We start from the raw sequence: 27,342 nt of genomic DNA on the forward strand, positions 1-27,342 counted from the left end.
GGGTGCTGTTGGGCACTCTAGGTAGTTCATTGATTATTCCTGTCATTGTGTAACCGCCTGCTCGTACGAGCAGACAGCTTACACCAACAGTCTGCAGGAGTCTTGCATTGCACTGGCGATCTGCTGAGAGTGCAATGTTTTTCAGGCTCCTACCTGCACAAAAGTGCATTTAATATTATTTTTTTTTTTAAAAAGTGAACTTATTGCTAAGCCTGTGTGCACATTCTGGATCTGGGCCCTGCTTTGATACCCCCTTTTCTTTCCTCCTACCGCTTTACATATTTAGGCCACATGCACATGGCCATACACCATACAGAGCCTGCATAATCACATCCCTGATACTCGCTGCCACCTTGTACATCCACCTATTGAGATGCATTAGAAGAAGCGGCTGTACGTGGTTGTGGGGAAGTACGTGAAGCACCCACATGCACACTGATGTATGCTCGGAATGCAGATAGTGTGCATTTGAAGCACACATGAATGCGCTTTACATAACCCCTGGTGCATGGCCAAGTACAGCTGTCTCTTCTAATGGAACCTAAATAGCAGTTGCATGCTGCGGAAGCAGTTACCAGGGATGTCATTATACAGGCTCTGTTCACTGTACAGCCCCTGGACGGCCATGTGCATGAAGCCATAGACTTCCAGCTATGCTGTGGAGAGATACTTATGCAGGCCATAGACGGGGAGAAAACAAAAAACTGAAAAAATTGGTCGTTCAATAGGCCGACATTACCACCAACAGTAAAAAAAAATCGCCCGATTTTCTTCCCATCTACGGCCGGCATTTAATTATTTCTGTCCCTGCAGAGAGCCCCGATATTATATTTGACATGAAAAAGTATTGCGGTTGCAACATTGTATCTATTTGTATCCATTTCGGATACAGATGGTTTTTTCGGATACAAATAGATACATTGTTGCAACCGCAATACTTTTTAATGTCAAATATAATAGCGGACTGGAATTCTTCTTTCTCTTCTTCTTCTTCTCCTTCTCCTTCTTCTTCTTCCAGGTCACGGCTCATGCGCAGATTTTTTATCGGTAAAAAGATCGGCCGATTTGCCCATCATTGCTGTGAAAATCAGCCGATTTTTTCCCAACTTTGCCGATCAAAAAAATCTGACAAAATCCAGAAAATTAACCCATTAACGGTGCGAAAATCGGCCAATTTTTTTTTTCCAGCCGAAAAATTGGCTGATTTTCAACCCATCTATGGCCTGCATTACTGGAGTTGCTTCTAGTTAGATAATTTGCTAATAACAGTGATTTTGACCCATACACCTGTTTTGTTTGACCCCATGACAATACAGCTCATATGACCAAGCAATGGAGACACATGGGGCAAAGCCACTGACAGCCATCAGCAGTTTCCCTTTCTGCTCAGGCACTCTTTAACTGTACAGTATGTTTTGTTAGGTGGGACAGTAAAGTTCATGGTGAGGGTGAAAATGGTCCAGGGATCCCTAGAGTAGGAACCTGGTGCTACAACCACATTTCTTTTGCCTCTGTGTATCAACTCACCAAGTGCAGGGATCCCTTCACTGGCTGTCTGTCTCAGCACTGCAGAGAGGAAAATAAACAAAAAATAAAAACGATTAAGTAAGATTGCTGTGATTTTTTTTCTTTTCTGGTAAAAGTTCTTTAAATATCATCGTACATTGAGACATGTTACAACAGGGTAGAAGAACTCACTGCCCATATTTAAATTAGTCATCATCCCCATGATCTATACCAGTGGTCTCCAAACTGAGTCCCAGGGGCCAAATGTGGCCCTATGCTTGCTTTTATCTGGCCCCTGGGGCACTATGCCTTCCACTGATGCTAACGATTGGGCACTATCCCCCCACTCCCTCATACCAAAGATGGAGCATTGTTGACTCCCAATAATGGCCCTTTGCTTGAATGAGTTTGGAGACCCTTGATCTATACTCTACACCAGCAGTCAAGCTCTTTTACTCTTAGCCCCTACAGTACATTAAACTCTTTAAAACAGAACTCTTGGCTTGAATCCTATGTTATAAATGTCTTAGCAACAGCCTATGGTCAATTTAACTAGTCTACAAAGCCATTCTGTCACCTGTAAGGTCACCCAAGGTACCATCGTATTGGGGAACCCACAGCTGTACATTGTATGGTTCAGAGTTAAAGCAGAGCTCCATTCAAAAAGGGAAATTTGGCTTTAAGATTTCGTTTCCTGCTTCTCATTAAGGATTGGCACCTTTGGGGAGTGATTGTACCCAAATGTGACATGTACCCGCTTCTACATCCACTGCGATCGCCCAGGCGATCAGAAGCTGTCCTTAACCCCACCCCCCCTCACCATTCACAAAGCACAGCACTACTCGCACATGCGTAGTGGGCACCCGGCTTTGGAAACGCAAGCTGCCACAGCCAGGAGCCCACACTGAATATGCCGGGGGCACAGGGCAGCGGGTGAACCCAGCCAGAGTGAGGACACCGTGGGATCGAGGGACAGGTAAGTGGCTGTTTTTTAAGTCAGCAGCTACAGTTTTCGTAGCTGCTGATTTTTAATTTTTTGTCATTCTGACTGGACCTCCGCTTTAAAGGATATGTTCACCTTTGGGAACATCTTACATGTTTCACCCGTTTTTAGGGTGGATCATATAACATGTTCCCATAGCTGCAGCTGCGCCCCTCCCTCTGACAGCTAGTACTTGGAGACTTCTCCCCGTACTATCTGTCAAATTTGAAAACAGTGCAGCCATGCGGGGCTCAACCTAATGAAAATCCAAAACGCGCTTTGGTACTCAAGGCCAAATATATCCGTGGCAGGTGACAAAACTCCAATCCTGCAGTACCACCTTGAGCTTCACACTACTTCCTTCCAGCTCACACACCATCTTGGAAATTGGAGTCCAGTCAAATGCATCAGGAGCCTTTCTCAGCCACTTCTTTGCCTCTGCTCGGTTTTTCTCAACAAAGTGAGAAAATATGATATTTTTGAAAGCTTCACATGCAGAAAGAAGCTGATAAATTGTGGGTCCAGTTCTAAAATCAATTAGTAGGTCTCCTTTAACACCACGTGGGAGTTAGAGAGCTGAGCTCAGCGCATTTTGGCTTTTCATTAGGTTGAAAGCCCAACAGCTCCGGTAAGGGTTCTTACTTGCCTGTGGTTGCACTAGATGTTTGGATTTTCACTCTTTTTATTCAGCCTCATTGGAAAAGTGGGCCTCTTCTTCTTCTTGGATGGTTGGAAACACATTCACTACTGTGGACATTTATTGAGCACAGGCTTTTTTTTTTTTGGTGGATCATTGTGGACATTTATTTGAGCACGGAATTTTTTGTATTATAGTTGATTATTTATTTTAGCTCTGCACCTTTTGTATTATGGTATTTGAGGTTGTGTATCTTTCCCTTGTGCTAGCTGCTCTTATCATTTGGTTTAATCCAAGCTCAGAATTATATTGGGTTTGATACTTGTTCCAGGTGAATGACTCAGAACACTCTGAAGCTAGAACATTAGCACAACAGCCAGGGAAGACAGAGCATTTGCAAAAACATGGGATGACTATGTACAGTATTTCTTCATGACAGGTTTGATTTAAAGTGACTATAAAGCCATTTTTTTTGTTTTAGATATTGCAGAGTTAAAATGCCTACTGGGCTATTTTTTTGCTGTCTTGTGTCCTGCTGGGGAGATTTCACTACCTGTCCTGGATATGCAACTGAAGCTTGATGCTGCCTCTACTGAACAGAAACCAATAATTGCATTGTTATAGTGGACCTAGCATGAGATGTATTTAAACCATACATTTAGTATGATATAAACAAAAAACAAAAATCAGCACAATGGACATTACTTATACTGTAGTTAGTGTAATGTGACCCTTGCAGAGCCTGCGCAAGAATTTTTGTCTAAGTGCATTCTGCTGCAAAGGAATTATCAAAGGCAAACTGGCCCAAAACAGTAAAAAAAAAATCATTTTTTTTAAAGTTAGCTATATATTTTTTAATAGTATTATAATCTACCACCAAAGAACAACCCAAAATAAATTCTCCTGCTCCTGACAATCTGAGCGATACCACATATGTGTATGTTAGTTGTTGTTTGTACCCTTAGTAAGGCCCAGAAACAATAGTGCACATTTTCTTTTCTTTTTTTTAATCTTACCTGAACCACAGACACTAACAGTGATACTAATTTTAAAAATGCTTTAAAAACAAATCTGACCAAAAATAAACTAACCCTGACTTTTGTCCCTTACCTTGACCCTGACCTAGATCTAACTATTTTTTCTTTATTTTTTTAAGTTTTTGTTATTTTTTTTTTTACACACTTTTGTAGGTTTACATCTTTCTCCCCTGGCAAGGAGATAGAGATACAATGTATCTTTCTCTCCATCAAGAAGAGGAAAAAAAACACCGGGATGGGCTGCACAGTGACTGATCATCGTGATAACCAATCAGAGGCTATCACAGCGATCAGGTGATCAGGAATTGGGAGTCCCATTTCCCAATCATTAATACGAGAGCCTGGACTCTCACGAGAGCCTGATCTCTATGCTAGGAGCACACTGTGCAGTGGGCTCCCAGCACAAACACTGGTGTGTACAGGTGGCAGGAGGGGGCTAAAAATCCAAATTCCCAGGAAGTGGCTGGGCATTTGGATTTTTCGCCCCCTCACCTTCCTATTCTGGCAAACAGCCTTATGCTTGTGTTGGCCCTGATCCCTTGTCTTGCTATCTCCTCTATTACCTGGCAATGGAGCTGTGACAAACACTCATCAAGAATGTCCTCCCGTGCCCGCCCTTTTCCCCAGCTCCTCTAGAGTCTATGAATGGAGGACGGCTGGAAGACTGAAAAATATTGCATTCATAGAAGTTGTAGTTCGGCTTCTATGAATGGAGAAGCTGAATGGAAAAAGCAGGCATGGGTGGACACTGTTGATGAATGCCTGTCACAGCTTCACTGGTTCTGTTAACCCCCCCTGCACTAGAAGATTACAACAGTAAGGTGTGTGCGGAGGGGGGGGGGGGATTTCAATGGAGCAAGATAGAGGAGACCACAGCACAAGGGACACATCACACTGATAGTAAGTAAATTCCCTTGTGCTGATTTTTGTTTTTTGATTACTGAGTATACTTAGGCTTTAAAGAGACAATGTCACCTTGTTCATTTTAGGAAAAGTGACAGTTTTTCTTTAAAGGGACCACTCATCTCTTGGTAGCTCTCCCCGGTAGGATTTGGACACTAAGTGGAGTGGTGACATCTGTCATGTGACAGTGCTTGGGCTGAGTGATTGGTTGTTAGACCTGAGCACTGTCACATGGGAGGAGGTCACATGCTCCAACATACCCAGGTGCACTGGCCCTTTTTTCAGCTGTGGTAGTAAAATGAATGGCAGGGAAATGCTGGCAAGGTAAGTGTCAGTGGATCCGGGGGTACCCCTTACACAGACACTTTCACTTTGCCCTGAATGTTCATATCCATTCAGGTTAATCCAATTGAACCCTCAGTTTAAATCAGGTGCAACAGAACAAAAGGTGTTCAATATCTTACTGTTCAATTTCTTTTTAAAGCAGCCACAGCCTTAGTAGAAAAGTATGACCCCTGCCAGCAGCTGCAGAGTGGGACCTTTTGCCCTCTGTGGGAAAACAGTTGTCTTTCTGCAGAGGTCCAACATGAACCCTACTGCGCCAGACCTATAGCTGAGAAATCAGCAAATCTTGTGCTACCTGTTGATTGGAGAGCTCTGGCTCTGTAGTGACCATTGCGAAGAGACCACTGCTTCCATAGGGTCTTTCTCTGCATCATACTGGCAGGGGACAGGCTTTGGCTACTTTCTAAAAAAAATTAACTTTAGGAGTTTGTACACTTTTTGATTTGATACCTCTAAATTAGCTGACTTAAACAGAAAATTCAACTGGGCTTAATACTGTACATGTGGGATAACTGCTAACTTGGACCTCTCCCCTCTGACTACCTCTGAAATACACAAGTTGTCAGAACTTCTAAAATGCTATAAACTACATGGTACATCAGTAAAATCTGAGCGTGAATCCTGTCTGTAATGCATCACAGATGTGTTTTGTTCAGTAAGTCACTTACAACTTTGCCCGAGCAGCAGCCCGTTCTTGTCTACGTCTGGCGTAGTAGTCTAGCTCTGAAGTCTCTTGTACAGCTTGTTCTAGAATAAAAAAACAATGACAGTCTGAGCAAAGAAAACATCATTTAGTTTTAGCTTTTTCTTCAATGGGAGATATCATGACAGAGATATGAGACATCCTGGAGTTACAGCTGCAAGTCAGTCTAAGTTCCGTATAAAATACAATTATCAGTTCTAGGCATACACAAAAACAAAAGGGTGCAAAATCTTAGTGCGTTACCAGAAAAAACTTTATTAAAGAAGAAAAAATGAAGAGTGCATACTCACAGTAGCCTAAGACAGCAGTATAGACCAGACTCAGGTGGTAAGGTGACCCTCAAAAGGATGAATAACACCACAATCTTTAGCTGTTGAGTCTTGGTGGTGCCAGTATTGTGATGTTTATTTAGATCCCTATTTATTGCATAGTCTGCTTGAAAGGGTACATACCAGTCTCCAGTGTGCAGAGGGTCCTTCAGAATTTCTAGTGTTAATATGTGGTTACACCCCTTTAGCACCTGATGGATAAATTCATGCACTAGCTGTTGGGATCTGAGCACAGGGATCTCTTGTTTGTTGTATTGTTGGGTCAGTAGCCAGACCTGAACCTTGTAGCTCTCCCCATTGTGTCTTTTCCCCTATGTTAGCATTGTGTACACAGTAGCATTTGCGTAGGCAGAGCAGAGTAGGACTGGCCAGAGAGGGATTACTTTGACGCAGTTGGCCAGCTTAAGCATGTATTACAATATGTGTGAACTAAATATCCCTATTTATTGCATAGTCTGCTTGAAAGGGTATATACCAGTGTGCAGAGGGTCCTTCAGAATTTCTAGTATTGTGATGTTACTCATCCTTTGAGGGTCACCTTACCACTTGAGTGTGGTCTATACTGCTGTCTTAGCCTCTGGCTAATGTGAGTATGCACTCTTCATTTTTTATCCTTTAATAATGTTTTATATGGTAACATACTAGGCCTTTGTGCCCTTTCATTTTTCAAGATTTTCCCAGTCTGAAGAAGGCAACATTGGCATAACTTACCAGTGTATGACAAGAATTGGTATTGGAGTGATCTACAGCAGCCTTTTTCAACCAGGGTACCCAGGCACCCTGGGGTACCTTCAGGTTTCTTCAGGGGTTCCTTGGCAAATTGCCTAAAAAATTCCCAAAAATTGTATATAAACCCAGAGGGCAGATCATGCCCGCCTTTAAGTTAAACAAAGCCACAGGTATTCATTGTGCACCATTACAACCTTCTAGCTGCCAGCATCCCAACAACCAATGTCATCAGTTGATAAGAAGAACATCAGATGCCTGTACAGCATCCTTTTTGCCCCTCCTCCACCCCTCTCTGCCACCAGTGGGGTCACATTAGCTTAGCGAGAGAGAGAAACTGAGGAAGAAAAAGAAACACTGGAATATTAGTCAGTACCAATGTGCTTTTGTAAGAATCAATCGCCTTTTACATTGGCGGGGCAGGACGGAGCCTAACCATGGCGGCTGAGGAGAGCCCAATGTAGGAGCTCTCGGACAAGCTCCTCCACCCGACCTCCCCAAACCCCTACCTGTAATGGGGAAGCTTAGTGGGAAAACTTACTGCAGCATGGTGGTCCCCTTTGGATGTACGGAAGCGCTGTGGGAGAGCTGATCTGGGAGACGGGGTTCGGCTGCGGTGCTCGACGGTGAAGGCGTGTCTGGCTGCTGGGAGACGTGGAGGAGCGGTGTGGCCACGTGGTCAGCCGCTAAGCACCGCTGGGAGACCAGGAAGCCGGCCGCTGTTTGGTGCGGAAGGAGAGGAGCTGCCCTGCTCACAGGCTCACTAATTGGAGCCCTGTTGCCGGTCCAATACTTGGACCTCTGTTTCCCGGCTGACTATCTGGTGCCCTGTTAGCTAGCTCACGGTTTGGAGCTCCGTATGCTAAACCCAGTGCTCGGAGCCCTGGTGGTCGGTCCCTACCCGGAGATCTGTTTGCCGGCTTATTAGCCGAAGACCTGACTGCTGGTCAACTATATGGAGTCATACTTATTGGTCCACTGTCCGGGGCCCTGCTGACTGGCCCACTGCTCGGAGCCCTGCTTGTGAAGGAGGAGAGGCACTGGGGATTGGAGAGAGAAAGGCGGAGGATACCCTTGGGAGCCCCCTAAATATACACACTGCCCAGCTGAATGACAGATGAAGAGAGCTCTTAGCCGGGTCATGAGAGGAAAAGTGACACGAGGAGGGTGAGTGACTCTGGTCGAAACTTGATTAATATTGAACGCTGTTGTGAGCTGTTTAGGAGAAGCAGTGTATGAGAGTAAAGAGGGGACCCCCCTTGATTGGGGAATGTAAAGGAGTGCAAAGGAGAAGAGGAAAAACGAAAGAAAAGATTGAAAACCAAGTGAGTGGATAAGGTGTGATTTGTATATTAATAGCTATCTCTCCTTAACCCCGAGCCTATAAAGAAGAATAAGAGCCATAGAAGAATGAAAAATAAAAATGCAAAAGGAAGTGGGCCTAAAGGGACTCAGACCGGTACTATTAAAAAATATACCTCTCAGGGAAACATAACTCCAGAAAGGTCTCAGGGTAAAAGTGGAAAAGGTGAAGCAGAACTAAGCCTGGAAAGTAGCCCTAGACTATCACTAGGCCTTGACATTAGTAGCCAACAATTATCACCTAACACAGAGATGGAGACAGAGCTACAAATACCAAACAAAAAGGAAATGGCAGAAATGTTTAAAGGACTGGAAAAAACAATAAAACAAGAAATTGTAAACATTCGAAATGATTTGGGATATCTTTTGGTGAGAGTGGAAGAAATGGAGGAAAAAGTTAAAAATCAATCCCAAATTATCTCTGAATTGGAAAAAGAAATAATCAATATAGGGAAAGCCCAAGAAAAACTGCGCTATAAGACTGAGATACAAGAAAATAGGAACAGGAGGAGAAATATTAGGATACGAGGGGTCCCAGAGAATTCAAAAGGAGAAAATTTGCAAGAGGTGGTCTGTAAAATATTAAACTCTATAATGGACAGTACTGATATGGAAAGGACTAAAATGGAAGGAATTTTTAGGCAAGGAAAACTCCAAGGAAATTCTGGAAAGGAAAGGCCAAGAGATATACTTGTTAAATTTTGTGAATTTCTAGATAAAGATAAAATTTGGAAGAGGATTAAGGGAAAATCAGTAATTATGTATGAAGGAAAGGACATACAGATATATGCGGATTTGTCATCAGAGACTCTGTGGAGAAGGAGAACCCTTAGACCTCTATTGGAAATAATGAAAGAACAGAATGTGCAATATAGATGGGGGACCCCTGAGTGCCTAATAGGATGGAGAAATGGAATTTCAGCATATCTCAGGTTCCCAGAAGATTTGCAATATTTTTGTGATAGGCTTAAACTACAAAGACTGGAGATTCCTGGTTGGGAAGAAGAACACTGGGAAATCAGAATGAAAGGAAAGGAGGACTGGCAATCTGTTGGAGGGAGGAGGCGGGGGGAGGGGGGGGGAGGGGGAGAGGGAGAGAGATAGCGTTTTTTCTTTTTTTTTTCTCTCTCTCTCTCTCTCCCTCCTCTCTTTTCTCTGCCTTCTCCCAGCCGTCCTCTAACCACTGTTATTGAGATATTTAGGCAGGACTTAGGGGTTGAAGGGGAGGTTGGAGAAGGGGGAAAAGTTGTCCATGGGTGGAGTTTTTTTTTTTGCCCTGTAGATTAAATCAAAGGTGGTTTGTATTTCCACAAATGATTGGTAGGCAAAAAGTAGGCCTAAAAAGAGGGGGGGGGTCGGGAGGGAGGGGATGGGAGTTGGGTGGGAAGGGAGTTGGGTGGGAGGGAGGAAGGAGAGGAGGTACTGGGTTAATACTCTGCAGGACAGTAGGGATAAAGAGGAAGAGGCAATTTGGAAGAGAGATAGAGTTAATTGGGAATGATGGAAGAAATACAGTTTATAACCTATAATGTGAATGGGCTGAGTTGTCCAGGGAAGAGATTTAGGTTATTTAATGAGTTACATCATAGGGCGACGTCAGTGGTATTTTTACAGGAGACGCACTTTGAGATAGAGGCAAACGTGAAATTGAAATCCAAACACTATCCAATATGGTATTATGCAGATTCTCCAATTAAAAGAGCAAAAGGGGTTGCAATAGGTTTGGCAAAGAATATGAGATTTGAGCTGGAGGATAGAAGAACCGACCCAGAGGGGAGGTTTTTATTCTTGAGAGGTAGACTTCAGGGGATGGAGTGTACTCTAGCCAATATATACTGCCCTAATAAAAATCCGGAGATGTATATGAAGGGTCTGTTGAAAAAATTGATGGAATTTAAAAAAGGGCGTTTGATAGTAGCTGGAGACCTAAATTTCTGTATGGACCCACAATGGGATAATACCTCTTCTGTGCAGAGAGAGGGGAGTAGGTCTCTGAGAGCTTTGAAGAAAGTGATGCATGAATGTCAACTAGTGGATACCTGGAGAATAACGCATATGAAAGACAGAGACTATACCTTCTTCTCTAGTGCACATGAGATATACTCGAGATTAGACTACATCTTAATAGACCATCAACATATAGATCATCTGGTTAAAATTGATATAGAGACAAGGACGTTCTCGGATCATGCTCCGCTCGTAATGAAAATGGGATGGGGAAGAAGGGGGTCTGGAGGATTAGGGTGGAGGTTAAATGAGGTTCTTCTCCTGGATGAGGATGTAGTTCAGAAAATCGAGAAAGAGATCAAGGTATACTTTAAGGAGAACGAAACAGATGAAGTATCGATAGCTACAGTCTGGGAAAGCCATAAGGTATTCATAAGAGGTATCTTGATTGCGGCAGGAGCAAGGAAGAAAAAGGAAAGAAGAGAGTGGATCAGTGGGCTATTAAAAGAAATATTGGACTTGGAGCAGATACATAAGAAGAAAATAACAAAAGATTCGAGACAGAAGTTATTGGATAAAAAAGATGAACTAGAGAGTTTGATGGATGAGGAGAAGAGAAGAGTATACAACAGGGTTTTGAATGAGAGATATAGATGGGGAGACAGACCAGGAAGATATCTAATGAGAGCTTTGAAAAAAAGAAAAATAGGAACTATATAGAAAAGATAAAAAGTTCAAAGGGGGAGTTGGTCCACTCAAATAAAGAGATTATTAAAGTATTTACGGAGTATTACAAAAAGTTATATAATATTAGTCCCCAAGGCCCTCTAAAAGAAGCTCAAGAGGGAATTAATAAAAAAAAAGATGACATACTTAAAAAATGCGGGTTTACCAAAACTAAGTGAAGCACAGTTGAACTCCCTAGACGCAGAAATTTCCCAGGAAGAAATTAAAAAAGCATTAAAAAGCACAGGCGGGGGAAAAAGCCCAGGTCCGGATGGTTATACAGTTAAGTACTATAAGAAATTTAGTGAAGTACTGTTACCCAAGTTGGAGAAATATATGAATGCTCTGGGAGGTGGGATGGAAGTGAGGAGAGAATCCCTACAGGCCCATGTAGTACTTATTCACAAGGAGGGAAAAGATCCATCTCAGTGCTCCAGCTATAGACCTATCTCATTATTGAACACTGATACTAAACTGTATGCAAAGGTGTTGGCGAACAGGTTGAGGGATCTGTTGCCTGAGTGGATCCATGGAGACCAGGTGGGCTTTGTACCGGGGAGAGAAGGCAGAGATAACGGCTTGAGAACCCTGATGCTTATTCAGAAAAGTAGAAAAGGGAAAGCCCCGGTGGCGCTCTTGTTGATTGATGCAGAGAAGGCATTTGATAGAGTGGACTGGGGCTTTATGATGGACAACTTAAAAGTGCTGGGGATAGGTGATAGAATGCGAGAGTGGATAAGTAAATTATATAGGGAGCCTACTGCAATCATCACGGTAAATGGGGAGAGATCAGAACCCATTGGAATGTCTAATGGTACAAGACAAGGCTGCCCACTGTCCCCCCTGCTATATGTATTGTCACTCGAACCTTTGTTGTCAATAATAAGAAATAGTGGATCGATAAAGGGAATTCAGATAGAATCCATAGAACATAGAGTAGCAGCCTTTGCGGACGACTTATTGTTCTATGTGGGGAACCCCCGAATAACTCTCCCAAATATAATGAAGATTTTGAAGGAGTACGGTGAACTATCAAATTTAAAAATTAATCCAATGAAAACAGAGATCCTGAATATTAATATATTAAAGAATGAAAAAGAAAAACTACAAAAAGAATTCCCCTTTATATGGAGAGAAAAAGAGATAAAATACCTAGGAATAAAACTCACGGCCTCATCTAAGCATTTATATAGATTAAACTATATCTCTTTGATAAATGAGATCAGGGAAGATTTAAAAAGACTAGAAGGAGGAAATCCATCCTGGATAGGACGTATAAACCTAGTCAAAATGGTAATTATGCCTAAAATACTGTATAGATTTCAAATGGTACCAATTAAAATCCCAGAAGCCTTCTTTAAGATAATGAAAAAAATGTTAACAAGATACATATGGAAGAATAAAAAACCCAGAATAGCATATGAAACATTGAGTAGGACTAAAGAGAGAGGGGGATTGGGTCTACCAGATGTCAAGAGATACTATAAAGCAGTGGTTTTAGCAAGAATATATGACTGGTCATTTAACCATAAAGGGAAAAGTTGGGTAACAATTGAAAATGATCTTAGTGGCATTAGATTGAACCAGATGATATGGGTTCCACCACAGTTCAGGGGAATCAAAGAAAGCACAAGTATCTACACTTTAAATGTTCTTAGGGTATGGGACAACTTACACAAAAACATGAAATGGGAATTTAATTCTATATTAATGCCTCTCACAAATACTGATTACTTTCCCCCGGGAAAGAATAAGATATCAGGGAGATGGTTTAGAAAGGAGGATACCCAACTGAGAGATGTTTTGGTGGAGGGGGAATTGAGATCACTCAAAGACTTAATAGAGAAAAAGGGAGATATTTTTGTTAGAATAGATGAGTGGAAATATCATCAATTGAAATGTTTTATTGGAAATCTACCGAAACCCCTGAGAACAAAACAGGAGTGGAATATGTTTGAAAGGTTGTTGGAGACACGAAGGGATGGGAAGCACGGTATTTCAAAAGTGTATAAAATACTCACAGAATTAGACACAAACACAAAGTTAACTTTTATCACAAAATGGGAAAGAGATATGGGGGTTGGGTTTGATGAAGATAGTCAGAGAAAGATGTTTAGATTGATACACGATAATGTTAGTATGAGAGAGGTTGAGGTTAATTATAAGTGTATGACACGTTGGCACATTACACCGAGTGTAGAGCACAAGATGAATGGGGAAAGCTCAAATAAGTGCTGGAGAGGATGTGGAGAAATGGGCACGGTGTATCACATATGGTGGGAATGTCCAAAAATCCAGACTTTTTGGAAGATAATAGTCAAATTGTTTAAAGAAATAACTGAAATTGACATAGGATTAGACCCAACGACGTGCCTCCTACACAATGTGGAGACATCTGTAAATAAATATAAAGATTCAGGTATTTGGTACTTCGTGAATGCGGCGAAAGGGTTGATACCTAAGTATTGGTGGAAGGCTGAGGTACCGAAGGAGGAAGACTGGATCAATAGGGTAAACCAGATAGGTAGAATGGAAAGATCATACCATATGCAGGAAGATAGGATGAGAGTTTATTCTAAGAGATGGGAAAAATGGGAAAGAGCAGGACTGAAAGAGAAATATAGGAAAATATGAACTAGGATGTTAGTAAAAAAGTAACAAGCCTCAAGAGAGTAGAATGAGCTAGAGTCTGCAGAGGGGGAGGAGGGGGGATGAGGGGAGGGAAGGGGGGGTAGTGGGATGGGAAGGAAAAGAGTTTTTAGTAAGGGAAAGATAGAAATGTTATAAATGTTTATTTGTATGAGAATTTTTTCCCTTTTTTGGGATTTTGTATTAACATGAAAAACTTAATAAATATTTAAATTAAAAAAAAAAAAAAATCGCCTTTTACATTGGGTGTCCTGCATGTGTGGATGTTGCTGCATTATGTAGAACTTTTAGTTTAGTTTTTACATTTTAGGATGGGGTGCCTCAAGATTGTGCAGAATTTTAAAGAGTGCCTTGACAGAAAAAAAATTGAGAAACACTGATCTACACTACAGGTGCTCTGGCCATTATGAAGTCCTTATGAAGTGTCATTTGGAAATGCATTTGTGTTTAGCGATCAGTTCTATACCAGGAAAACTTGGAGAGTCTTAAAGCGGAGTTCCACCCAAAAGTGGAAGCTCCGCTTTTCTTTCTGCCTTCCCCCCCCCCCCTCCGTTGCCATATTTGGCACCTTTTGGGGGGGAGCAGGTACTTGGTTTTGACCGCAGTGAACTGAGCTGGAAGTTTTGCACCCCCCCCCCCATGGCAGCCCTCTAGGGAACTTACAAGGTCCTAGAGGACTGCAGCCCATTCACAAAGCGCAGCGCACTTCCTGCATGTGCAGTAGGAAACCAGCGGTGAAGCCGCAACTTCACTGCCAGTTTCCCTTAGTCATGATGGCGGTGCCAGCACTCGACAGCCAATTAAAGAATCGGCTCAGGATCAAGACAATGCTGGATCCCTGGACAGGTAAGTGCCCTACTATTAAAAGTCAGCATCCACAGTATTTGCAGCTGCTGACTTTTAATTTCTTTTTTTGGGGGGTGGCGGGGGCAGGAACTCCACTTTAAATGCTGCCACTGCTGACTTGCTGTCTTTTTCTACCTAGTGAGTCACCAGCCTGGAACCTTTCGAACAAGAATGGGACTTCAGACTTGGTAGACTGTATACCTGTCCCAGGTCAGTGACTCTCTAGGTAAGCAATAACAGATTTTACATTCCTGTCCTCACAAGTTTTTTTTAATAACTTTGTATTTAATTATGTATGTACATGGTAGTAGCCAGTTCCCAACTCCCAACTTTCAGAGGGACAGCTTTCAGCGCAAAGTATGAGGAAAAGAAACAATACAAGTCTGTAAGTCTGCCCAAACTAAAAAATACAATTTCTTGGAGGCTTATCATACAATTGGATTTATGTCAGCAACTCTCCACCTAGGATGTTCAAGGCACTGGCTTGGCCTAAAGACAGCTACCCAGCACCCGCACTTTCTCATGAACAGAATTACTCTCTACCCCAATTTATCAGACTATCACCTACTCTGTTCACTTTTAGGTGATCTCTGAAAACCTATCTCTTCAGGGAAGCCTATCCTGCCCTCAGCTAATAATGGAATCTTCTATTCCTCCTACCAGTCCATCCCCCACAGTTATTACCTTTGGTACCACTAGCCCCTCCCTCCTAGATTGTAAGCTCCCAGGATCAGGCTCTCCTAACCCTCTTGTATTGAACTGTATTGTTGCTGTATTATCTCCCGTTATATTGTAAAGCGCTGAGCAAACTGTTGCCGCTATATAAATCCTGTATAATAATAATAATAATTATTATTATTATAAAGGATTTATATAGCGCTAACAGTTTGCTCAGCGCTTTACAATATAACGGGAGATAATACAGCAACAATACAGTTCAATACAAGAGGGTTAGGAGGGCCCTGCCCCTTGGAGCTTACAATCTAAGAGAATGATAACTATAAATACTACCAAAAGCCTCTAATAATAATTCCACATGTGTGATGGCTAAAAATACTCCATCATTTTTCATTTTTAAAGTGCCTATGGAGACTTTTAAGTACCATAGTTTGGCGCCATTCAGCAAGCATGTGCAATTTTAAAGCATGACATGTTAGGCATCTATTTACTCGGCGTGACATCATCTTATATACTTTACAAAAAATTGGGTTATATATTGTGGGGATTTTTTGCATTAAAATTCATTAAAATTTATTTTTCTCAAAAAATAGTGTTTGAAAAAAAACTGTGAAACATAAAAAGTTGTAACACTTGCCATATTATTCTCTAGGGGCCTCTGCTTAACACACACACACACACACACACACATAATGTTTGGGGGTTCTGGGCAATTTTATTGTAAAACAAATTATGATTTTTACATGTAGGAGAAAAATGGCAAATTAGGCTTGGGAAGCAAGTGGTTAAAGTGGAACTCAAGCCAAAACTGAGCAGAAGTGGAGACACAAACCACACTAAAAACCTGACACTCCCACCTCTCCAGCTCAATCCAGTTCCCAAGGCCCCATGTACACTGGGCAGTTATGTCAGGTGCATGAAGCTCTGGCATTTAGGTGCGGATGGAGGACAGAGGTGCGCCATACAGCCCTGCTGCCGGCAGTCTGTCAAACTCTAAGAAAGGCTGAAAGCTGCTGCAACTGGATGGGGCTGGATGGTGCGCCTAGCATTACTAATGTTTAGGGCAGTAAGCTCCCTGGGACAAATGCCCGGAAAGTAGACTGCTTGTGTTCCAGGCATTCGTCCCTGGGTGCATAATGCCCTAAGTGCAAGTACTGCTTGGTGAACTATCCAGCCCCATCCAGCTGCAGCAGCTGTCAGCCTCTTTTAGAATTTGGCAGCCTGCTGGCAATGGGGCTGGATGATGCACTTGTGTTCTCTGTCCACACATAAGTCCCGAAGCCTCATGCACTGGGGCTAAATGCCCAGTGTGCATGGGTCCTAAAAAATGTTTGAGCCACATTTCTATTAAAATCTACACTAAGAAGATAAAGAGGCTACCACTGCTATATTCTTCTTCATAAAATGCAAAGTTGCCTGGCTGTCATGCTAATTCGGTGGTTTTAGTACTGTCTAAGTCACTGGACCAGAGCGTGTATGTAGATCAGGAGTTTTGACATCACTATTAGCAATGACGTTTCTTTTAAAGTTCTTTCTAATGTTACTAAATCAAAATTCCTTGTGGTTTTACATAGCAGATAAAGTTTTTTTTTTTCCAGAGGTGAAAAAGGTAGAAAAGTTTGTCTGACTCACCTATTTCATCCATGATATTCTCAACAGCAGGTTCAGCTGACTTCTCCTAGAATATAAGCAATATCACAGTTTAAAATCATGTAATGGTAATTACAAAGCTCCTGTTTTTTATTTCTCATTCATTGAGGAACACTAGATTTAAAGACAACTGAGATATCCAAAAGCTGTCCATCTGTAACAAAGCATCAACAGGCCCACAGAAGCCAAGCTACAGAACTGGGGACTGCCTGAAGGTCAAAGAGGACTTTACACCTGAAGATGGCATTATAGATGAGGACTGAATGTGTGAACAGAGCACCAGCTACAACTCTGTAAAACAGTTGCCCGATGCCAAAAAGCCCAAAAAGCACTCACTGGTCTAATAGAATGTGTCTTGGCAGGGTTGGGTGGAACCCTATCCTCAAGACCATAAACGTGAAAAAAAATGTGTGCCTTAGCCATCAAGAAGTAGTGGAACAAGAAGCTGGTTCCCCTTTAGGGGCACAATCAGGAATGGCACAAATAAGACTCAGTCTTTCTAACGGAAGCAGCCTACATCCAGGCAATGAATGGGAAATTTCCTTCTGATGCACTGGAGCTGCAAAAAGAGTTGAAAGAACAATGTTCAGGTTGAGGTGAACGACTGAAACCAGTTTAGAAATGAAGGGGGTTCTAAGCCTTCATATTCGCGCACAGTGGCTTAATGGTTAGCAAGTTGGCCTTGCAGTAAATGGGTCATGGGTTTGATTCCCGACCATGGCACCTCCTGCATGGATTTTGCATGTTCTCCCTGTGCTTGCGTGGGTTTCCTCTGGGTACTCCGTTTTCCTCCCACACTCCAAAGACATGCTGGTAGGTGAATTGATTCCTGTCCAAATTGTCCCTAGTATGTGTATGTATGAATGTGAGTTAGGGACCTTAGATTGTACGCCCCTTGAGGGTTAGGGACTGATGTGAATGTACAAAATATATGTAAAGCGCTGCGCAAATTGACGGCGCTATATAAGTACCTGAAATAAATAAATATTCCTGCAAGGCCAGGGAACTGGTTTGCAGATTTGCAAGGCTGCTACTTAGTCCTTTGTTCACAAGTTCAGCCCTCATCTTTGAGTTTAAGGTCCTCCAGGCAGATCTGCATGCTGATTTTTAGTGGAAGGGGCAAGGTCTGCTTTAATGTTGGCATGCACTCCATCAATAAGAGCCTCTCTTAGCCTGAGAGTTATGACAGCTGCCTACAACTCCTCGGGGACAACCTCTTCTCACAAGGATTTAAGAGACTCTTTATCAGATAGTCTCTGCAGCCAAATGCTCAGAAGCCACTAAGGCTGCAGGCAGGTCAGACAATGATTCTAGAAGAGAACCCAAAGCGGTATTCTTATGACCCTTTGCAATCAGAGTCAGTAGTCAAAGTTGCAATATGAAATCCCAACAATTCATCTCTAATACAGGGTAAAACCTTGAGCACTGCCAAAATAACTGCTGGAAGCAGGAGAGGTTTAAATGGCCAGAGATAGGGTCTCTGTAGGCAGCAGCAAAGACTAATGCCTAGAACATACAATGAGAAAATCAGACGAAAGAAAAGTGCATTTAGAGCAATTGTCCAATAATCTATTTGTTAGTACGGCAGTTCATGCACAAATATTCGAAGGGAGAAGCACAAAAATGTTTCTTGTAAGATAACAGAACAAATGATTTTCGTGTAATTAGTATAGTGACCAAGACAGTGCATTCTCAAAAACCATAGAATACATTGCAATACAATACACTACACTAGACTACATCACTTCTTATGAGAACTTTCGTAACTTTAGTAATCTATTGGTTTTCGATTTGAGACTAGCATGCAAAAAAAAGGGACCATCAGTCCTCCGATATTCTCATCATGCGCACTGGGGATAACCGGGTGAAATTTTGTGTCTCTTACTGTAAGGATCAGGGAAGGAAAGGTACAACCTCATGCTAAATGGCATGAGATAGAAAAAAACAAATCAATTTGTGTAAAAAACAGAAGTTTTAGTTGCACAACATTTGCAAATACAAAGTGGTATCAAAACGTTTTGAGACTAGTTTTGTAACACGTCAACAGATGGCAGCACAAGGCTGCACACACCTGCACATGGAGCACCAACCTTCGTAAGTCAGTGTGCTAAAAGACATCGTCCTGTGTACATTGGGAGCTGTGCAATTGGTGCTATTCTGACCACGTGTGTTACCACGTTTGCTATTTCATCATGGACAGCAAGTTAGAACAAAGAGCAAATGTGGAATTCTGTGTGAAACTGGGCAAATCGCTTGATCTCCGCAATGTTGTCAAAACGGCAACCTTTGAGGTGGATCTTCATCTTCTGGAAAAGGGCGTTTTCAGGGGTTGAGCTCGTTGAAAGTTTTCCTAATCTCTCATCATCTTCTAGTGATGTTCTTCAGATCTTGAAGAACGTGTGCCATTCAAAACACCTCAAAAAGACTCATTTAAGCATCACCATAAACTTGCAGAAATATGTCAAATTTCTCTGGAGCAGATTTGCCCAGTTTCATGCAGAATTTCATGTTTGCTCTTTGTTCTAACATGCTGTCCATGATGAAATAGCAGACGTGGTAACGCATGTGGTCAGAATAGCACCAGTTGCACAGCTTCTGATGTACACAGGACGATGTCTTTCAGCACACTGACTTATGAAGGTCGATGCTCCCTGTGACTCTGCGTGCAGAATGTGCTGCCATCTGTTGGCGTGTTACAAAACTAGTTTTGAATCTTTTTGATACCACCTCGTATATGTGGAAGCCACACTGCCTGGTCAAGGCCCCTCTATATAGTGCAGTCCTAACTCTAGCCCAGACATCACTAAATGAAGGACTGTGGTCCGAACCCAGACCAAGTGACAGCGCTACTGTCAGCAGCTTGGGATTCCTCTCAAGGGAGTGACTGCTACTGCTGCTGCTGTCACCATGATGTGAAGGGAGGACACTGCTGTAAAAAGGGGACTGTGATGTAAAGGAGAGGGCACTGTGATGTAAAGGGGAGGGGGCTGTGATGTAAGAGGGGTCTGTGATGTAAAGGGGAGGGGGCTGTGATGTAAGAGGGGTCTGTGATGTAAAGGGGGAAGACTGTGATATGAAGGGGGGAAGACACTGATGGCAATGGGGGGGGCTGTGATATTAAGGGGGAACTGTGATGTAAAGGGGGGACACCATGATGTGAAGGGGGGACTGAGGACACTGATGTAACAGGTAAGCGGGACTGTGATGTAAAAGGGGTAGGACTGTGAAGTGAAGAGGGAACTGGGAATACTGATGTAAAGAAGGGAATGAGGTTACTGATGTAAATGGTGTGGGTTGTGATATAAAGAAGGGGGGCTGTGATGTAAAGGTCGGACTGGGATGTAAAGGGGGGCTCTGATGTGAAGTGGACTGTGATGTAAAGGGGAGGGGGCTGTGATGTGAAAGGGGGACTGAGGACACTGATGTAAAGGGAAAGGGGGACTGATGTGTAAAGCAGGGACTGAGGACACAGATGTAAAGGGGAAACTGATGTGAAGGGGGGCAAGGAAGGCAACCTCGGCACTTCAGCTGTGGTATAATTGTACATCCCATGAGGCATCGTAGGGCTTTTACAGCCACAGGCATGACTCCTAGGGGCATGATGGGATTTGTAGTTTCACCACAGCTGGAGTGCCACGGTTGCCTACCCCTGCTCTAGACTATGAGCCTTTGCTGGCTAGATGATAAGTGTGATGAGAAATACATTTTGCCTTGTTTGCTCTTTGCAAAGCCCTTCCATTTGTACCTCACTCTAAAAGCTAGTTATAAATTGGGAAGGTTGTCATTTTTGTTTAGCTTGCAGGAATTGGTGCAAGGACACATAGGAAACCTTCAGCTCCAATGTGCTGTGCTGGGCTTCTGGTGTGTTCCTGTGCCTTTACCGAGGAATGGACTGACTCCAGGCATACCTGCCCTAAATTTATCTATTACTATTTATGCTCCAACGTGGAGGTCCTCATAGATTGGAGCTAGGACTGCACTGTACAGAAAGGCCTTGACAAGGCAGTGTGGCTTGAACATATACCCTGCTCAAAAAAATTAAAGGAACACTTTGAAAACACATCAGATCTCAATGGGGAAAAATCTCATGCTGGATATCTATACTGGTATGGGCTGGGTAATGTATTAGGAACATAAGGATGCCCCATTGTTTAATGGAAATGAAAATGATCAACCTACAGAGGACTGAATTCAAAGACACCCCAAAAATCAAAGTGAAAAAAGTATGCAGCAGGCAAGTCCATTTTGCTGAAATGTATGTGCAGCAACTCAGAATGGTACTCAGTGGTTTGTATGGCCCCCACGTGCTTGTATGCATGCCTGACAACGTTGGGGGATGCTCGTAATGAGACGACGGATGGTGTCCTGGGGTATTTCCTCCCGGATCTGGACCAGGGCATCACTGAGCTCCTGGACAGTCTGAGGTGCAACCTGGCAGCGTCTGATGGACCGAAATATGATATCCCAGAGGTGTTCTATTAGATTTAGGTCAAGCGAGTGTGGGGGCCATTCAATGGTATTAATTCCTTCATCCTCCAGGAACTGCCTGCATACTCTTCCCACATGAGGCTGGGCATTGTTGTGCACCAGGAGGAACCCAGGACCCACTGCACCAGCGTAGGGTCTGACAATGGGTCAGAGGATTTCATCCCGATACCTAATGGCAGTCAGGGTGCCATTGTCTAGCTTGTAGAGGTCTGTGTGTCCCTCCATGGATATGCCTCCCCAGACCATCACTGACCTGACCCACCACCAAAACTGTCATGCTGACTGATGCTACAGGCAGCATAACGTTCTCCACGGCTTCTCCAGACCCTTTCACGCCTGTCACATGTGCTCAGGGTGAACCTGCTCTCATCTGTGAAATGCACAGGGTGCCAGTGGTGGACCTGCCAATTCTGGTGTTCAATGCAAAATGGCAATTGAGCTCTATGGTGCCAGGCAGTGAGCACAGGGTCTACTAGAGGATGTTGGGCTCTCAGGCCACCCTCATGAAGTCTGTTTCTGATTGTTTGGTCAGAGACATTCACACCAGTAGCCTGCTGGAGGTCATTTTGTAGGGCTCTGGCAGTACTCATCCTGTTCCTCCTTGCACAAAGGAGCAGATACCGGTCCTGCTGATGGGTTAAGGACCTTCTATGGCCCTGTCCAGCTCTCCTAGAGTAACTGCCTGTCTCCTGGAATCTCCTCCATGCTCTTGAGAATGTGCTGGGAGACACAGCAAACCTTCTGGCAATGGCACGTATTGATATACCATCTTGGTGGAGTAGGACTGCCTGTGCAACCTCTGTAAGGTCCAGGTGTTTTCTCATGCTACCAGGAGTGACACTGACCCTAGCCAAATGCAAAACTAGTAAAAAACAGTCAGAAAAGATGAGTAGGGAAAACAATTTCATTGGCCTCCACCAGTAAAACCATTCCTGTTTTGGGGGTTGTCTCACTGTTGCCCATCTAGTGCATTTGTTAACTGACCAGATCAATATCCCAGGGGTTTAACTGACTTGATTCTATACTCTGATTAAAAGTGTTCCTTTAATTTTTTTGAGCAATGTAATTGCAAATGAGGCACTTTTAAACATACTGACCAGATTCATTTCTGGTTCTGGAAAAACCAAAGACTACTCAACCATAAAAATCAGAATTGGCTGTTTTCATTTAATAAAGTGATCCAATACGCTGCTGACTCTAGTTTAAGGGGTTTATTTACTAAAGCTGGAGAGTGCAAAATCAGACTCCCTTCTGCACAGAAACCAATCAGCTTCTAACCTCAGCTTGTTCAATTAAGCTTTGGCAATAAAAACTCGAAGCCGATTGGTTTCTATGCAGAAGTGAGCATGATTTTGCACTCTCCAGCTTTAGTAAATAAACCCCTTAGGGTCATAACCTTATTATCACACTAGCTCATACAATAAATGACACATTGGGGGGGGGGATTTACTAAAACTGGTGCATTCAGAATCTGGTGCAGCTGGACATGGCAGCCAATCAGCTTCTAACCTCAGCTTGTTCAGTTAAGCTTTGGCAAGAAAACCTGGAAGCTGGTTTCAATGCAGAGCTGCACCTGATTTTGTGCCCTCTAGTTTTAGTAAATAACTCCATTCTGTCAATTGTTAAAAAATGTATATCACTATACAGAAAATTAATGACTTAGTTGGAACCTTTAACCAATTGGTAACCGCGCTATACCCAAATGACGGCTACAGGGCAGTTGTCCAGTTCTGGGAGGGTGTCATATGATGTCCTCCCAGAATGCGCCCTCCCATGCTTCCCCAGTGGCTTGCACCCGGCGATCTCCGTGATCGCTGTATCCTACGGACTCAGCTGATCATGTGATGAGGTGAAAGGCCAATCACAACGGCCTTTTACCATGTGATTAGCTATGTCCAATGACACAGCAGATCACGGAGTAAATACAGTTGCCGGTTATCGGCAGCACTTTCCTCACTCTGTCATAGCGTGAGGAAAGTACTGCCGATCATTGGCAGCTGTCACAGAGCAGATTGGCACTGATCATCAGGGTACTGATGATCAGTGCCCTGCAGTGCCGCCCAGCAGTGCCCAGCAGTGCCTCTCACCAGTGCCCACCAGTGCCACCCAGCAGTTGCGCCCATCAGTGCCATCAGTCAGTGCAGCCTATCAGTGGCCATTATTGCTGCATATCAGTGCAGCATCATCATAGCCCACCAGTACCACCTCATCAGTGCCACCTCATCAGTGCAGCCTATCAGTGCCGCCTATCTATGCCACCTCATCAGTGTCCATCAGTGCCACCTATCAGTGCAGCCTCAGCAACGTACATTAGCGAAGGAGAAAAATAACCTGTTTGCAAAATTTTATAATAGAAACAAAGAAAATACCCAAAATGCCCTGTTGTGGGCTGACAACACAGAACATTTTTCTGGACTTGGTGGTGTCAGCCCTGCCAAGATTTTTGTTGCTTAACTAGTCAAACCCCCCCCTATGTTATTATGCACAACATACAGACTAATCATTTATGTAGTCCCACAATGCCAACTAAGAGAGCTATTAAAACTCCTTGACATAAAACAGAATGTGAACACGGGACAGCTCTGATTTTCTGACATGATTAATGGGTACATTTCTGCACTTATTGTACAAATATAACAAAACATTTTAGGTGGTTTATTTAACTGGCTAAATGGTAGAAAATAAAAGTGAATTTTTAGGGTTTTCATACTGTAGACGTACGGTTATTTATCTGTCTAGGGATAAATGGTAATATTTTTTGTATTACATCCAAAAGGTTCCCAAGTTCTAGAACTCCCCCCAAGTATTGGCTGCATCTCTATTGGATTACGAAAAGTATGAATACAACTAGTTTCTGACAACCGAAGAAAAATGTAACTTTTGGTTAACAGATCCATATCTGCTCCAGCTTTCTTAGCTCCATTTATCATCAATCTAAATGTTTCCAAACTCTAAGAACAAGGTCAGCATTTTCATTACTACCTAGGCCTTAAAGGTCTGTTATCTAGAAGGGACACCCTAGGACGACAGCTGAAAAGGCTACAGGCCTCGTATTTACTTTACGTAGCTCCTCTAATAGGATGTATTATGCAATCAATGTGGGTTAATACCACTGTAAATTACAGAATATGCTGTTGGCAGTCTGCAGTCCACTCTTGACATTCAGGAGGTGTGAGCTCAACCCCTCTGATTATCCAAGAATAAGATACTGCTGGATCACAGAGCAACATATTCCGGCATTCCACTGAAGGCCTTTCAGTAACTAAATCCAATCTCTGCTCATCCATACGGATAGCATGCAATTCAAGGCTCATCAGCTGTTATTAGACTAGAACCCAACATGGTCTGATCAGTGACCATTATAAATTTCTGCTTTTCACTTCACAAATTCTGGTTGGGCTTAGAAGGGTTACTATATTAAACTGATCAGGTCTACAGATCCATCAATGGAACCTATCACTTTTAGAGCCCAAACCCAGACCCCTATGTCATTATTATCCTTTTTAACATAATTCCCACCTTTCTGAGATGAGTGAAAATACTTTTTGAGTAGGCAGGGGACATGCTTCTGCCCACCCCTGATTACATGGTCTTTTTTATAACTTTTCCTTTATACTAGCTTTTCATAATAACAAATGCAGTAATATAAAGTTTGGCTGAAAGGATTAGTGTAGTATGTCAGCTTTGTTAGCTAAAGACTTATTTGGTTTTTTTTTAAAAAGCTCCCCCAGCAGTAGTGAAAATATAAAACAAATCCTTTAATGTAATCCTCCCATCTTCTCCACTGCTGTTCTCTGCAGTAATTGTGGACATCATTTCAACCAGAAAAGTAAGGACCAGGGGCGGACTGACCATTTGGAAACTCCGGCACTGCCCGAGGGCCCGGGGTAAGTAGGGGGCCCCATGAGTTGCCCCTGGTACCTTTTTCATAGGCTTTTTTGAGTTTGGGCAAGGACACAGGGGCCCCATGATCCCTTATTGCCCGGGGGCCCCATGAGTTGTCAGTCCGCCCCTGGTAAGGACATACTGTTAGGGCAGGGCGTCATGGACCCGACCCATAGTGGGTGTCAACACAGCACCATGCAACATTTACATAATGATGGAGCTCCCTGAATTATTAACCTCCCTAGTGGTCTGATTATGTCCACATTTCTGTGCTCAAAGTGGTACTTTTTTTGCATGGAAATATGTTTTTTTTTATTGTAGGCCTGTAATTCTTAGGAATAACTCACTGAAATCTGTCCGAACAAGAGTCTAGTAAACATCCCGGGTATGTTAAAATTTGAAACACGAAATCATAAATTATAATATAATAAATAATCATAAAAAATAATAATATAATAATAAATTTAATTCAATAATGTAATCAAACCAAAAACACTGAAATTTAAAATATAGCGCCAAGTTCGCACATCGCTGAGCAAAGTCGCAAAATCGTTTTCAGTGTCTGATGACGAATTTCCCCCACGAATCATTATCACTCAATTCTGCAAGTGGTTCTGATCTACTATCGCTGTTCTCTAGCCGGTCTAAAACCGCTTTTGACCTAAAGGGACACTTTTTGGACGCCATGGACGTTTCTCAGTTTCCAGGCAGAAAGAACAGTCAAAATGCAGGCAGGGCACAGGACAAAGCACTCGGGACAAAATGTATGTGAAATGGTTTGATACAGGAATGTTTTACTATGTGATTTTAGTGTATTGAGTGAATGTCACTTTTAACATTTTTAAATTTCCCACCGGTTCCGTCCCCCGTACGTCCCGGCGCTCGCAGGGAACGGAACCCGGAAGACGGATGCCGGCATCAGCTGGAGGAGATGGCAGGGGACGCTGCAGGGGGGACATCGCGGGAGCGCAGGACAAGGTAAGTGCTGGAGGGAATTCCTGAGCAACGCTGCAGGGTAATCCCGAGTGTAGCTCGGGGTTACTGCTTTTGGTACTGAAAGTTAACCCCGAGCTACACTCGGGAATTACTGCTAGGGAGGTTAAGGACCTCTCAGTTCCAGGGGAATATCAAAGAGGTAGAATACCCAACACCTCAAGTGACTGGCCAGAAAAAGGTAAGTATAGAAAACAGCACGAGAGTGGATTAAAACTGTGAATTTATAGAAAGATCTAAACATTTGGATAAAAAAAAGGAATTGCATATGAAAGAGGGACAAAGTGATTTGGTTCCAACAGGGAGGCAGTTCCTCCAAATAGAAGACAGCTCATTTTACTCACCCTAACCTGACTTAGAATTTTGTATCATGTACACTCACCGGCCTCTTTATTAGGTACACCTATTTAATTGCCTAGTAACACAAATTGCTAATCAGTCAATCACATGACAACTCAATGCATTTAGGCATCTATACGTAGTGAAGATGACTTGGTGAAATTCAAAACGAGCATCAGAATGGGGAAGAAAGGGGATTTAAGTTACTTTGAACGCGGCATGGTTATTGGTGCCAGATGGGTTGGTCTGAGTACTTAAAAAACTGCTGATCTACTGAGATTTTCACGCACAACCATCTCTAGGGTTTGCAGAGAATCATCAAACATAGAGAAAATATCCAGTGAGCAGCGGTTGTGTGGACAAAAATGCCTTGTTGATGTCAGAGGAGAATGGGAAGACTGGTTCAAGATGATAGAAAGGCAACAGTAACTCGTGTTAATATGGAAGAAAATCTCTGAGGAATGTTTCCAACACCTTGATGAATCTATGCCATGAAGAATTAAGGCAGTTCTGAAGGCAAAAGGGGTTCAACCCGATACTAGCAAGGTGTACCTAATAAAGTGGCCGGTGAGTGTATATCAACTTTTATGAGATGATTCATGCCTGTGGAT

The 27,342-nt window shown here is 42.9% G+C and overlaps 1 protein-coding gene across 1 annotated transcript in view; it reads right to left on the reverse strand.

Moving 5' to 3' along the window:
* Positions 1–27,342, reverse strand: part of LOC149473179 (uncharacterized) — a 51,203-nt gene that overhangs the window by 14,947 nt on the left and 8,914 nt on the right. The window contains exons 2-4 of the mRNA XM_089682916.1: positions 17,009–17,054; positions 6,079–6,157; positions 1,528–1,566 (exon numbers count right to left, since the gene is read on the reverse strand). Coding sequence (XP_089539042.1) covers positions 1,545–1,566; positions 6,079–6,157; positions 17,009–17,054 — 147 coding nt within the window. The 3' untranslated portion in view covers positions 1,528–1,544. The remainder of the gene's footprint in view (positions 1–1,527; positions 1,567–6,078; positions 6,158–17,008; positions 17,055–27,342) is intronic.

The sequence above is a fragment of the Staurois parvus genome, unplaced genomic scaffold, assembly GCF_062004578.1.
Source record: "Staurois parvus isolate SC_StPar_1 unplaced genomic scaffold, SC_StPar_1.0 ptg000018l, whole genome shotgun sequence".
Taxonomy (NCBI): domain Eukaryota; kingdom Metazoa; phylum Chordata; class Amphibia; order Anura; family Ranidae; genus Staurois; species Staurois parvus.